General features: G+C 33.1%; 1 protein-coding gene across 1 annotated transcript in view; it reads right to left on the bottom strand.

Annotated features, from left to right (window-relative positions):
• Positions 1 to 789: 789 nt before the first annotated feature.
• LOC143069583 (uncharacterized) overlaps positions 790 to 15,997 on the bottom strand; it is a 50,433-nt gene continuing 35,225 nt past the window's right edge. Inside the window, exons 12-20 of the mRNA XM_076244284.1 lie at positions 12,983 to 13,118; positions 12,624 to 12,758; positions 11,436 to 11,711; positions 10,444 to 10,589; positions 10,057 to 10,124; positions 9,459 to 9,645; positions 8,674 to 8,751; positions 4,808 to 7,871; positions 790 to 2,722 (exon numbers count right to left, since the gene is read on the bottom strand). Coding sequence (XP_076100399.1) covers positions 2,687 to 2,722; positions 4,808 to 7,871; positions 8,674 to 8,751; positions 9,459 to 9,645; positions 10,057 to 10,124; positions 10,444 to 10,589; positions 11,436 to 11,711; positions 12,624 to 12,758; positions 12,983 to 13,118 — 4,126 coding nt within the window. The 3' untranslated portion in view covers positions 790 to 2,686. The remainder of the gene's footprint in view (positions 2,723 to 4,807; positions 7,872 to 8,673; positions 8,752 to 9,458; positions 9,646 to 10,056; positions 10,125 to 10,443; positions 10,590 to 11,435; positions 11,712 to 12,623; positions 12,759 to 12,982; positions 13,119 to 15,997) is intronic.

Raw genomic sequence — 15,997 nt, 5'->3', positions numbered from 1 at the left:
TACAAAAAATTGACAACCCGTTTAATAATTTCTTGCGTCTGAAGCGCTTTTCTTCATATACCTTTTACAAATTACGAATATTTATTCTTAGGTCTGCAGATTGATAAAAACCTCGCAACAATTTCTGAATTAATAGAAGCCAATTCAGTTTGTAACCCAGATTTGTTTTCTCTCAATCAATTAATGAATTTTGAACAGCGATATACCACTGTTGCCTTTATTGAACAGTTAATTTCCTTTGAATATAAGTGTATTAATTTTATCACAGACATCAATTTCATTTAAAGACATTGATTTTTAACATAGTTATGGTTTTCATTATAATTTTTCGAAATTATTTCAACTGAATCGATAACTAGGCTTATTGATGGAAGTGGAAGCAGTAAATCTCTATGGACAAGGAGATTTAATTTATAATACGAGATATAGAATATTGGAATAACTAGATTGTATTTACTACTTATGCAGGTTATGCTAAAATCACAAAGTGGCTAAAATGTTACTGCATATAGAAAAGATACAAAATGGATATTGAAACTCACAAGTCTATACAAACTCACCATGTCAATAGGTGCATGTAAAGCATGAAGTTGGAATAGCACAAGAGGCAACCTTCTATCAACGTAGTCATCGAAAAATTAACGACCAATTTGTCAACACAGGTTGAACAAGATCCACCAAGACTTCTTGATTTTCAAGATCAAACAGCCATTTTGTGACACTCAAGTGGCAGGCTCTACACACCATTTATTACTTAAGGATATACTTGTCATACAAATATGTAACACAAACTTCAGAACAAATTTATTTTCAACAGTAAAATAATGCAATTTGTAAAAACAATGGACGATTTTTCTTACTCATAAAATGTAAAACACACTACAATGCCTCCTGAAATTCATTATTACATCACTACTGTAGATATCATTTGTAAAATAGCACTAAAACAAGAGAACTATTGTCTTCCATGCCTTGGACTTCAAATATGATTCTATAAAATCAATATCTTAACTCAGTATTCATACATAACTGAACATATATTATTAAAATTCCCATAAAATGACTCTAAAACACCACATGGTAAAGTGTTCAATTTCCTCTCTCCTTTAAACAAATTAGTAAAATTTTTATTTGGAAATTCCTGATCAAATAACACAATGAACGGAATTTTAATCGAGATTTCTTCAATTGGAAAATAATATAACAGAAAATACCCATGATTTTTACAAAAATGTTTCAACCATACATTGTTTATTTGCAATGTACCCTTTAAAATATATAACCCTAAACAAACTATTTATAATAAAACAAAACATATATCAGCACTCATCATATCAAAGCACAACTCATGCATGTACTTCCTACATATGTTTTTGCATAGTTGAGGGTTTTGTAGAACAATTCCTAGATTGTTACAAGAAATATCTAGCCACATTACTTATTTTAATGAGAACTTTAAAAGACTATTGGAAACTAGCGTCTAATTTATTATTGCACTATTGTTTTGACTAGACATTTTTTCCATTAAATACAGCTGTTGACTTGGATTAGTTTTACCTTCATCAGGCTCTAAATTTTACTTTGAGTATTGTTTTTAATCTATCACATAATGCCTAGATATTTGAGTTTCTTGATTAGCTACATAAAGGAGTGAACAGAAAAGATGCTAAAATAAAAATAAACAAGAATGTGTCCATAGTACACAGATGCCCCACTCGCAGTATCATTTTCCATGTTCAGTAGACCGTGAAATTGGGGTCAAAATTTTAATTTGGCATTTAAATTAGAAAGATCATATCATAGGGAACATGTGTACTTAGTTTCAAGTTGATTGGACTTCAACTTCATCAAAAACTACCTTGACCAAAAACTTTAACCCGAACTTTGCACTATCATTTTCTATGTTCAGTTGACCTTGAAATTGGGGCCAAAACTTTAATTTGACACTTAAATTAGAAAGATCATATCATGGGGAACATGTGTAATAAGTTTAAAGTTGATTGGACTTCAACTCCATCAAAAACTACCTTGTCCAAAAACTTTAACCTGAATCTGGACGAACGAACAGACAAAGGAACGGACATACAGACCAGAAAACATAATGGCCCTCTATTATCTTAGGTAGGGCATAAAAATAGTGTATTTTTCTGTTTGTTTTTCCAGAATTTAAGTAGATTAAAAACATCAATCAACCAACATGAGGAATTTGCCACAAGGGTGGCATTCAACAGTTAAAGAGGAATAATCAAAACATCACATGCCTTTCTTATATCTGAGTATTTTTTCATATGCCCTATAAATTTAAGATTCCAAGTGAAAATATGATTAAGAATTAGTCATCATAAATACCATACAATGATACATACTGTTAATATTCAAATAATTTTTTTCTCATTCTTGAATTGTCTTGAGATACCGTACAGTTATAAACAAACTTTACTATAAAGCAAGTAAAATCATTGTTATCAACATTTTACCTTTAAAATAATGCAAAATATATATTTACACACCAATAAAAGCATTCAGTAACATTGTACCATTGATCTAAAGCACATTTTTCTTTACACAAACACAAAAGAGCACAATTAGTGATCTGCACCTTTGCACTATAGCACCGTTTCCTTTACAAGTTTTTCACAACTTATAAATCATTACTCAAGGAATTCCATATCCATAAAAAGTTTTGTTAAAAGGGTCTAGGATCCAACTCAGAATTTTCCAGCTGAAATTGAAAATCTAGATTTATAGAATGGCAATATAACTTGTGCAAATTAAAAAAATCATACATCAAGGTTGTGAAGCGGATATTTTTTTTGTTGGAACGTGGGAAATTAAGGCTCTATAAATGATTTCATTTTTTGTTTATTTATGAACACTCCATTGCATGCAATGTACGATTATCCTGGACATTGTGTAGCTGTTACAATGGATTACGGTCTTATTTCTATTTCATGGTTTCATATTTGTTTGTGGACTTACCATATGGAGCAACCATTTGACCATTGTTAACTAAGACTTCCCCAAGTTAATTTCTAGCTTTCAAAGGGTTCATATTACTCAATATTTTTAGCTCACCTGGCCCTAAGGGCCAAGTGAGCTTTTCCCATCACTTTGCGTCCGGCGTCCGTCGTCGTCGTTAACTTTTACAAAAATCTTCTCCTCTGAAACTGCTGGGCCAAATTAAACCAAACTTGGCCACAATCATCATTGGGGTATCTAGTTTAAAAAATGTGTGGCGTGACCCCGCCTACCAACCAAGATGGCCGCCATGGCTAAAAATAGAACATAGGGGTAAAATGCAGTTTTTGGCTTATAACTCAAAAACCAAAGCATTTTGAGCAAATCTGACGTGGGGTAAAATTGTTTATCAGGTCAAGATCTATCTGCCCTGAAATTTTCAGATGAATCAGACAATCCGTTGTTGGGTTGCTGCCCCTGAATATGTAATTTTAAGGAAATTTTGCCGTTTTTAGTTATTTTCTTGAATATTATTATAGATAAAGATAAACTGTAAACAGCAATAATGTTCAGCAAAGTAAGATTTACAAATAAGTCAACATGACTGAAATGGTCGATTGACCCCTTTAGGAGTTATTGCCCTTTATAGTCAATTTTTAACCATTTTTCGTAAATCTTAGTCATCTTTTAGAAAAATCTTCTCCTCTAAAACTACTGGGCCAAATTTAACCAAACATGGCCACAATCGTCATTGGGGTATCTAGTTTTAAAAATGTGTCCGGTGACCCGGTCAACCAACCAAGATGGCCGCCATGGCTAAAAATAGAACATGGGGGTAAAATGCAGTTTTTGGCTTATAACTCAAAAACCAAAGCATTTAGAGCAAATCTGACATGGGTAAAAAAATTTATCGGGTCAAGATCTTTCTGCCCTGAAATTTTCAAATGAATCAGACAACCTGTTGTTGGGTTGCTGCCCCTGAATTGGAAATTTTGCTGTTTTTGGTTATTATCTTGAATATTATTATAGATAGAGATAAACTGTAAACAGCAATAATGTACAGCAAAGTAAGACCTAAAAAGAAGTCAACATGACCAAAATGGTCAATTGACCCCTAAGGAGTTATTGCCCTTTATATAGTCATTTTTTTTTAAAACAATTTTCACAAAATTTGTAAAATTTTACAAACATTTTCCACTGTAACTACTGGGTCAAGTTCATTATAGATACAGATAATTGTAAGCAGCAAGAATGTTCAGTAAAGTAAGATCTACAAACACATCACCATCACCAAACCGCAATTTTGTCTTGAATCCATCTGTGTCCTTTGTTTAGTATTCACATAGACCAAGGTGAGCGACACAGGCTCTTTAGAGCCTCTAGTTTTATCTTCTAGTTATTATTTTCTAAAAGACCTTATTAAACTTCTGGTGGGGTTTATATTGTCCATCAATCATATAGTGTTTTGAGGATTGTTGTTTGCCTATTGTTATTTTCTAAAAGACTTGATTCAACTTCTTTTTTGGTTGGGTTAATGTTGGTCAATCTTATTTTAGTTTTAGTATACCTCTCCTCTTTCTGCAATTATCAGATGTTGTCTTAGGAATTCATTTTTTGTTTTAACCAAAAAATTAATAAATTTTATTGTATTTTCTACCCATTTTTTTTATTCTTCTATTAAAGTTACGCCACTGTTTGTTATTCATTGTTTAAGATGTTAACCAATTATGTTTTGGTGCACATAATTATAACATGAGTGTATTAGATTCTTATCTTTAATTTCAATACAGGTATTTATGATGAGTTTTTTGATAGATATCTCAATGACAAAGATCTAATATTTACTTACCAGTGAACTAGGTTGTTTCCTCAATCCACTTAGCATGTCTTGTACAGCTTGTACCTGGTCTTTCTTCCTCTGGAGATCATATGGAGTTTTACTATAGGATGGAGCCTCTGACTGGTTACTTCCTTTTCCCAACATGCTCTTGTGAGGTTCTACAGGCTGTGGGATATATTTTGGAATCTCAGATGAATTCCTTCCTGTTCCCATCATGCTCCTCTGATGTTCTACCGGCTGTGGGATATATTTTGTAATCTCAGCCTGGCTCCTTCCTGTTCCCATCATGGTCCTCTGAGGCTCTACAGGCTGTGGGATATATTTTGGAATCTCAGACTGATTACTTCCTTTACCAATCATGCTCTTGTGAGGCTCTACAGGCTGTGGGATATATTTTGGAATCTCAGACTGATTACTTCCTTTACCAATCATGCTCTTGTGAGATTCTACAGGCTGTGGGGTGTATTTTGGAATCTCAGACTGGTTACTTCCTTTTCTAAGCATGGACCTCTGATGTTCTACAGGCTGTGGGATATATATTGGAATCTCAGACTGGTTACTTCCTGTTCCCATCATGGTCCTCTGAGGTTCTACAGGCTGTGGGATATATTTTGGAATCTCAGACTTGTTACTTGCTGTTCCCATCATGCTCCTCTGAGGTTCTACAGGCTGTGGGATATATTTTACAGGATTATGAATTAAGGGACGGTTTTGATTACTATGTACTGCTGCAGTAGGAATGGATGTATTTTCGCACTTAATATTAGTAACATTGCTGTTCGTGTCACCATTTTTAACAAGTACTGAGACAGGTGCTTCAACTTCTGAATTTGGCAAAGGAGGTTGATATTGCTTAATTGTTTCTTTTTCACAACTCCTATTACTCTGACCATCCCCATTTGGTATATTTTGCCTTAGAAGTGTTGTTGCATCAACTTGAGGAACATTCATTCCCATCATTCCCCCTGTTGCCATAGCAATATTCATGGCCGCCATCTGCTGTTGTTGTAGAGAATATGCCAGTATTGGTGAAGCCGACATGAGAGGATTTTGTAACATTGGTAATAAGCCTGGTAAAAGTGGCATATTGGCTAATGGCATCATTCCGATGGCATTGGTATTGCCACTAGATAAGAACTGCAAATAGGCATGAGCAAGATGTGGAGGAAGTCCTAAAGGAAGATTCATTGAGGCAGAAGACATGTTTAAACCTGCCATTAGACCTGACAAATCCTGTTGAGAAGTAGTTGGCAATTCTTTACTCGTAGATGAAGGTTGTTTTATTGTTGGTTCTTCATGATTCGGAGGATGGTTTTCATGTTTGACACTGCTGGGAGCAGAAGGACCAATCTTTGAAATCTGTCTGTGAGGAATGTGAGGCAAGCGGGGTAACCGACAGGAGGGTAACTCAACGTCTTCTTCCAAGCTTGTTGACAAGTTTTTAAGAACAGGTAGTCTATGGTCAAAATTTTCATTTACATTTTGTCCTGGAATTGTCGTTTTAGGTTGATCACTTAGTACCTGTTCATTTTTCAATTCAACATTTTGCATCATTGGTTTGGCATTAGATGGTGTAACAACAGTAAGATCTTCCTCCCAACTTTCTCCACTGGTTCCCTGTTTGATAGTCTTTCCAGTACAATCAGACATAATGTTTCTTTGTTTGATCACAGTCTTAACGTCACAACTTGGAATGCTTACAGGTTCTGGTTTCTCAAATGAAACAGATCTCTCAATATTCTTTTTTTCTTGCAAAGATGAATGAACATTTTCCTTGATCACTTCACCATCCCAATTTTCAATGCAAGTTTGTTGTTTTTCAATTGAATTATGAACAATTAAATTTGTCTTTTGAAATTCTGATTGTTTACTCATTGACAAATGCTGAGTTTTGACTTCAGATTTCTCCAATGATGAGTCAGGGCAAAAGACATGTGGCTTGGTATTGGCAAATTGTGTTGAATTTTCAATATCAGTAGTAGCTCCAATATTCATATGATTTTGTGGAATTCTTGGAATATCATCTGCTATTCTAATACTACTATTTTCTGATAAAACTGATGGAACTGATTTATTATTAACAGATCCTATGCTCCAGTGATCTTCTGATGCACGATTGCCATTATTTATTAACCCACTGCAGTTTTCAGATCTGGAAGAGACTTGTTTACCATCCATTATTGACTCTCTGTTCCATTGTGTTTCCCAAGTCTGATTGCTGATATTTGTACAGATTTCTGGCCTCTGTTCTGGTCTGGTAGAGCCACAGCTCCAATCTTCTGGTGAAGCTCGTTTTATATCATCCACAAAACCCGACACCCAATTTTCATTTAGATCTAATTTTGTCCTTTGCTGTTCCATGTATTCAGGTTTACTCACTGTTTTCATAGGTTTCTGTTTGTATCTTTGTTGTCTAGGGACTACATCTGTTCTATCATAAAAGGACTGATTTTTGTCTGTAATATGGGCATCAAAGTCACCTTTATGACTGACAGAATTTGGCTGTATGCCCCATTTGTCATCAGTAACTAAATCCCAATCTTCATCTCCCTTTTGGTGTACTACATTTGATGTGTTTTTTGTCCAAGCATTTCTTGATGTCTGATCTCTATCAGTTGTTTCCATACCTTCTATTGATAATCTATGTGAAAGTTTTTGCTGAACGCAATTATCTCCGGAACCATTTGAAGGAGAAATAACTGGTGACCTTGGTTTAGGACTGCATGATTTCCTTGAAATACTATTATCTGTATTGTTTTTAGTTTGCTCTTTAGCATTTTTACTCCATTTAACATATTTTTCAATAGTATTTGGTATTTTGGGTGATACATCCAGCTCTTGAATCTCTTCTGTCCAATCCTCATCACCATGTACTGGTTTTTCTGTTGGTATTTTGATTTTCAAATTTGGTTGCAAGTTGTTGTAGTTTGTTTCCAATATTTTATTCTCTCTTTCAGGTGGATCAGTATATCTTACTTCTTGTTTTGTTACCACGCTTGATAAATTTGAAGTAACAATAGATGTCCATTCTTTGCTGGGTGGTTTTAAAGGCAGTGTTTCAGGCTTTGATGTTCTGAAAGTAGCAAGAAGAGAATAAGAACATTTTGAATGTTTAAAATGAAATACTATTAGTTTAGAAATAATTACATGCATATTTTATTGTGATTTCTTATGAAACGGTTTAATCACGATAATTTATTCACCAATTCAATAAAAAGAGATCTAAATTTTACAGACCCGAGTACACAGAAAACCTTTTGAGCCAAGCAGATGCTTTGTTTTTTATATTACTTTAATGATTGTATAAAATTTTGTCTGGATTGAAAAAACATTAAATAAAATAAGCCTCATATGACTTGATCTGGGTGGTTCTCACTCAGAACTAAATTATGCTTGTTTTCTTTATTTGCAATTACTCATTGATACCCTTAAAAAATCAATAAAAATGTGGTTGGGGTAGTTTTACCCTGTGTTACAATGATCGATGAATCATTTCCTGGATAAGCCTTAATAGTTTTTTTCAGGAATGATTTGCTTTGAAATATCATTCTGAAAACACCTTAAGTTCCTTGGAGTTCAAACTTACTACATTTTATAAGCACAGTAATTTTTCATCTTTTTTATAAGAAATAAATCACTTTTATTCTTGATTCAAATCAATTCAATTCAAAATTTTCTCGAGTCGATATTCATATCTTATTTGCTAATAAAATATTCTAGTTCTAGACACACTGATAGAATTCAACATATTGAAAATGGAAATCACAAAGTCGTTTCTCAGCTAACAATTATCCCAGATTTATATCAAGTACACTTCTGTACATTTTGAAAGTTAGTCAAATTTACTCCAACATATGTTTCTCATGTTAGTATACCTTTCTTGTTTACTTTCCTCTATCTGTCTTTTTAGCTGTTCTGGTATGAATTCTTTACTTGCCATCTGTTGACGATATCTACAAATGGAACATTTTCCCTTGAAGTAAGATTAAATTGTGGATTTTTCTGCCAGACAAGAATTACTGATTGTGATTAAGCATAAAGTTCACATAACCACACTACAGTTTGAACTGCATGTTAGCTGGACTCTCACAAAAACTACTGGTTTCATTCCTAAGATTCACCAACCACTCACATCTAAAAATTCATGAAAATGGCAAAACAACCTATGTAATTATTACTCAACAAACAAAAACCAATGAAAAACAAGAATGTGTCCATAGTACACGGATGCCCTACTCGCACTATCATTTACATGTTCAGTGGACCGTGAAATTGGGGTCAATACTTAAATTTGGCATTAAAATAAGAAAGATCATATCATAGGGAACATGTGTACTAAGTTTCAAGTTGATTGGACTTTAACTTCATCATAAACTAACTTGACCAAAAAAAATTTAACCTGAAACGGGACGCAGGGACGAATGAACGGACAGACCAGAAAACATAATGCCCCTCTACTTTCGTAGGTGGGGCATACAATTATCTTTAGTATTTCTTTAAATAACTTGTAATTAAAGTCTTATATAAATTCTATAAATTTTGTTAAATATCTTGGAAAGATATGATTTGTAGAATGAACAATGAAACTTAGGAAAGATAGTTCTACCAAATGATATTCAAATCCTTTAAAAAAAGTATTGCTATCAGACATCAAACATACTTTCTCCTCTCTTCGTCTTGTTTAGCTGTCATTTGACTCATTTCTAACACTTTCAGTAACATTTCCTCTTCCTCCTCATTAGACGATGGGATGGGTAACCTAGTAGCCTCTTGTTGTCTGAATCGTTCAGCCCAAACGTTAGTAGTAGGTGCAGGTGGAGGCAGACTTGCAATCTTCACTAATTTAACTAAAAGAAAATAATTACAATGTCAAGGTAGAAAGCTTAATTGCAGAGATTGATATTACACATGGTTAGGGCAATGGACAGGGATCAGTACAATTACTTTGACTGGTTGCATTATTCAATATCAGCAAATCAATTAAACAAAACCAAATATGTATGTACTGTAACTTATGAATTTCTATTGGGATATTTTCTTATGACACAAAATAAAAAATTTAAGTTTTGTATATTTACTTATTTAGGAGAAACTATTGACTAATTGAGTAGACACAAGGCAGAACATCTAACATGTTACATTATTGCCAATGGTTTTATTTCAAAAACAAATGCTGATGTCAAACATTATGCTGACCCCTCCTTAACAAGGATAGACTTTTGACCATTGACAGCATTTTAAATAAGAAATCGAATTACCTGGCTGTGTTGGTTTCTCATACCATTTCATTGTAGGCTGAGGCTGTGATGATTTCAGTGGTTTCGTCCTACAATGCAGAAAACAGAATATATTTCCCTTTTCCCAATTGCCTAGAAGTAAAACAAATTTCAAAATCTTTTCAAAATTCAATTTTAGATTCTACAAAATTTAATGAACTTTCAATATTGAAGGAGACAGAAAATCATTTGAACCAAATTTGACAGTGAGTGGTGTATAACCAAAGGCAATGTAATCATGTGATATGCTTGTCAACATTATTTTCATGCAATAAAAGAAGGTCAGAACAACCAATCAGAATCTGTTGAGAGACTGCTGTCAAATGTTTGCCTTAAAACTACAATTTTTAGTGTTGTAAATTTGTTTACCTCTTCAGTTGGATCTCTTTTATTTCTTCTTCATTTCTCTTTCTTTCCATCTCTTGTTGCTTTCTCAAATGCTCTCTTTTCATTCGGGCAAATTCTTCCTCTACAGAATCATCCATCCTTTTTGGCAAAGAGTTGTCTACCTTGATCTAAGAGAAAAAATCCAAATAACTGGGTAAGAGTTTGGGTAATTACCAACTAAATAAACTGCTTTGGTAAATACATTACACATCAATTCAATACAGACTTTTAAATTAATCTTAAATTCAAAACACTGTATGTATAGGGATACAGAAGTAATTGTTGCTAATCTTCGGTTTTCCTAAATTGTCCATTGGAAAGTATTTCATGTATACTAAGGAAGATTTTTACTAATGATTGACACCATTTTCAGTACCATTGGCTGTATGCTGGTGGTCAGTTTTTTATTGATAAAGGAGAAAGAGTGTCTGGAGAGAATCAATTACCTTGGGTAGGAATACAGAGAGTTCTGGTCAATTAAAATTGGAGTCAAATGATTCACCTCATGGTCAACAAGCTTGGTATACAGTACCAGTAGATGAATAACTTTTAAAAACCACTCAACCACTGAGTCTTAACTTCATAGAGGCATTACAATTTTACTGTACATTTTGAACTAATTCATTGAGCAACTGCAGATTAATTATAAAATAATGCTGTGCACCTAAAGAACTCAACTTTCAAAATATCATTAACCATGTTTTAAAAAGTTCATTCCCTTTCCCAACACAAGCCAATTTGAACTTGAACTGATATCAAATGAGTTTCCTAAATAAGCTTGTTTAAGGTGCAATGCATGTTAATTTCATGTGAGATTCACATGAATTCAAATTCTTTTAAATTTCAATTGAGATTCACATGAATTTAAATTCATTTGAAATTTGCCTGTGTAGCTCTCTGGAATGTAATGGTGGGCTGATGTCTAAACGTTGTCATTAATTATATCAAAACTTCAACATAAACTTTTCACTGACCTGATCAGTATTTCTTAATTCCATTAATTCTTTATGCTGTTTCTGTAACTGTTTGTTCTTTTCTTTAATCCTTTCCTCTGTCAGCTGTTTCTCTGTGTGTCTTACAGGCTGGACTTTCATCAATTCATTATACTGTTTAAGATGGCGCTGTAATAACTCAGCTTTCTTGTCGGATCTATTTACATTCACTGGAGGTGTTGTGCCAAAGATTGCACTCTGTAGGATACTAGATTTAACATCATGTTCTCTGGTTTCCCTATCTCCAGCAGGATTACCCTAAAACAACAGTTACAGATAAAAAAAAGACAAAAAAAAACATCAATAAAATTCACAGATTCATAACTTTTTCACAAGGGTATAAAATAGTTCATTTTAAAATATGAATTTATAGTAAAAAACAGACTAAACATTTCATAAACACAAGATTGATTGATCGATTGTTTGTTGTTGGTGTTAACTACTACACGCAAATATAATTTTGGATCCTTGCTCCTATTACTCATAATTACAGGCCATAATCTTGCCGGCGCAATGACAATTTAAGTTGCTATAGAATTTTGAAAATCGCTAAAACTCGCGGGCTGACTGACTTCATGGCGAAGTCAAATCGCTATCAAAATTTTTAAAAGGGAGAGAACTTGAATTTTAAGTTTCACAGGAACAAAAATTGGCGCTGACAAGGAAAATAGAAATTGAAGTGACCCAGGACTAATACTGTCGACGTTTAAATGATCTATGCCATGCAATTATGATTTTTAATTTTAGTTTCTTGTATATAATTTTGAGTTTAGTATGACGTCCATTATCACTGAACTAGTAACATATTTGTTTAGGGGCCAGCTGAAGGACTCCTCTGGATGCGGGTGTTTCTCGCTGCATTGAAGATCCATTGGTGGCCTTCCGCTGTTGTCTGCTCTATGGTCGGGTTGTTGTCTTTTTGACACATTCCCCATTTCCATTCTCAATTTCAAGACTAACAAAGGCCAGAGGCTCCTGTCTTGGGACTTGTTTATAAAGCAAGCATGTGAATGAAAATAATGTTCTGAAATGTTTACATCATAACAAAGAAGTGATGGAATGAATTTTTCTATTTATTCATATTTCAAATTCTATTATGACCATTAATTAATTAACTAATCTAGCATGCTTCTTTGTTGATCAACAATCTCAATAAGAAAATACAATTACCATCTGTTTAATATTGAGGTCATTGTTTAGAGATCCAAACAAATCTGTCTTTGTACTTGCTGTCCGTACAGGGCTCTTTTCTTTTTCAATGTCCCTCTTCAGAGTTTTGATAGCATCTTCTTTAATTTGCTTTTTCTACCAAGTAAATAAAAAAAAGTTTTACACACAAGAAAATTAGCTCAACTATAGTATTTTTCAATGTTATCATAAACAAAATTTTATTTGGAAGACATATATTATCACATACAACAATATGATGCAAGGATTTGATAACAAATTCCTTTCCATTTTTATTTTATTGAACTTGTTCATGTGAAGTTCTGTATAGCAAATTATTTTTGTTTTAAGCTTAAACATACAATTTCTTTCAATGCCTTCCTTTTCTTCTTCTTATTGTTTGTAGATTCTGTCGTGATCTTTGAACTCTGTAGTTCATTTTTTCTATTTTCTTTTAACTGCATTTCCACCTCTCGCATAATTTCTGCATCATCAATCCTGAAAATATAAAGCTTGTATTAACAAAATATATCAACTGATCAGGTTTAATGGCACATTAGACTAAATTTCATTAAAATCAGTTTAATCAAAGACCAGTTGATAAACTCCACAATTTTAATGGCCAAAAAAAAGTATGTGTGTTTATTGTACCCCTACCTACCTTAAAGGTTATTTTTTGCCATTTTTTAATTAACCATTAAGTCACAATGTTCCTCCCATAGACTCAATGTAAAAAAAATATCCCTACCTACCTTCTGTTTTTTTGCAGCATGTGACAGTAAACACACATACTTTTTTTGTTTGGCCTAACAGGAGGGAAAGGTGAAAACTTAGAAATCTTTCTAGTAACTTCATTTTATAACATTTGGTGAATCTGCATAATTATAGGTGTAATGTTGAATCCCTCACATCAAATAACCTATGTGGGTGCTTATTGGCAGCAGTTAACACTGAAGAAACTAGTTTGGATGCGAAAAATTAAGGCAAACAAGAATGTGACCATAGTGCATGGATACCCCATCCAAATAATCATTGTCTATGTTCTGTGGAATGAGAAATTGGGGTCAAAACTATAATTTGGTAATAAAATTAGAAAGATCATATCCTAGGGAACATGTGTAATAAGTTTCAAGTTGATTGGACTTCAACTTCATCAAAAACTACCTTGACCAAAAACTTTAACCTGAAGTGGGACAGACAAATGGACGAATGGACGCACAGACCAGAAAACATAATGCCCATAAATGGGGCATAAAAATGAACATAAAACTCCACTGAAATTTGATTACTATTGCTATTGCTGTGGAGATATTTAACACAGATTCCCTTCTTATTATAATTCTACATACTTGAGGGAATTTTACAACTAAATAAATGGATCAGTCTTGCTATATGTATAGGTTGCATTTCTGTAAATATTGACAATGCAATTTCCCATAGGAACTCCTTTTACGGCTAAAACTGTACCACTTTTACTATGAAGTTTTGAAAAAATCTTATCCTAGAATTGAAAGTTCATATGCACCACAATTTTTTTCAAAGGTCAAAATATAGGGCTGTGCGGCATATTTTCAACATTTATATGCCCTGAACTTCGCAGAGTTTAAACTTACACTAATTTTCTTAACTACCCCTACCTCGAATGAAAGGTTACCACAGATTTCAATGTAAACAATATGCACATGTTTATTTACTGGTAACATTCCCAAGTTCTGTCTCTGCGATATGGAACACAGAGAGCATAACTGGGAACCAGTATGTAAACAAAATGAATTTTCTATGAATATTCAATTACTCCCCAAAAGAGGCGTGTTTTGAGAAACAGCTGTATTTACAAAGTGCAACCTATACAGACATTTATTCAAATAGAAAACTCTCTAAAATCAGTTTTTCTCACATTAATACTCATTTATCAGAATTAAAGTCTTAAAGAAATCACTGTGTATACTCTAAGTTTTTCTTTACTATACATTTTATACCCCCTCCCCTGTTTCAATTTTTTAAAGAATTTGAAAACAAGACTTAGTTATTGCCAGCTTACCCTATTTGCATATTTTCTGATAAAAAATGCCTAGAACCTGTTAAAAACTGTTTTGATAACATATTGAAAGCATATCAGAATATCATAAATGTAATGTTTAGCAGTCAATCATTACAACATTCAAGATTATATAAAGTATCCAATCCAGCCTCTATCTCCAGTCCACATCTTACTGTATGCCTATTTGTCAATTAAAGAACACATTTTCTGCCTCAAATGGTCAATTTAGAATTCTTGTCACAACAGTATCATCTTTAACCATATATCTGACACAATTTAGCTACTATATATGCTAGAAGTGTTCAAACAAAGCCATATTTGCAATAGTTGTATGTATGCAGATACCAGTCTGAGATATAAATTTACTTAAAATGTTGTAAGAGATGACTGCTAACATTTGATTTTTGCATAACTTCCAAGCATAGTTATTGTTTTCTATATCAAGAACTTTAAAATCATAAAATCATAGCATTTACAAGTTAAATTATTTGTTTTATGACCCAGGGGGTAGGCAACTTTCTATGTTTCTTGCCCCTGGGGCCTCAAATTTCCTAAATAATTCTGCTGTTTCTAGCAATTTGGAATATTTAGTACATATTCAGGATAGAACACACTATTGTAAGTTTTCTTGAGATATTTTTGTTTTTCTAGCTTGTATTTATTATGCCGTGGTGACAAAAAAGCAGATTTAGGTGTTGCGGCTTACTTTTGGGTTATCGAAAGGACACAAATACCCCATAAATAATATTCAGGAAGGATCTATGAGTTTCAATGACTGCGAAGAGTAAATATAAGCACTTCTTAACAATTTAACTTACAAATATGCAAATATTATGATTTAATTTTGTATCCAGGACTTTAAGTAAACTATGCATACTGTAAACTGAATTTATGCTGAGTCATCATATTTAAGGCCCAGGATTCTATCAATCTTCATTAAATATTTATAAAACTTCTTATTTGAGTTAATTTCTTTAAAATCTGTGAAATAAAGCAAATTTGGTTAAATTCTGAATGTTCCCTTTTTTCACCCTATATAGGTTGCATTTCTGTAAATATTGACAATGCAATTTCCCATAGGAACTCATTTTACGGCTAAAACTGTACCACTTTTACTATGAAGTTTTGAAAAAAATCTTATCCTAGAATTGAAAGTTCATATGCACCACAATTTTTTTCAAAGGTCAAAATATAGGGCTGTGCGGCATATTTTCAACGTTTATATGCCCTGAACTTCGCAGAGTTTAAACTTACACTAATTTTCTTAACTACCCCTACCTCGAATGAAAGGTTACCACAGATTTCAATGTAAACAATATGCACATGTTTATTTACT

Source organism: Mytilus galloprovincialis, chromosome 3 (assembly GCF_965363235.1).
Source record: "Mytilus galloprovincialis chromosome 3, xbMytGall1.hap1.1, whole genome shotgun sequence".
Classification (NCBI taxonomy): Eukaryota; Metazoa; Mollusca; class Bivalvia; order Mytilida; family Mytilidae; genus Mytilus; species Mytilus galloprovincialis.
The sequence above is the reverse complement of the archived record's forward strand: the minus strand, read 5'-3'. Positions and strand labels throughout refer to the sequence as shown.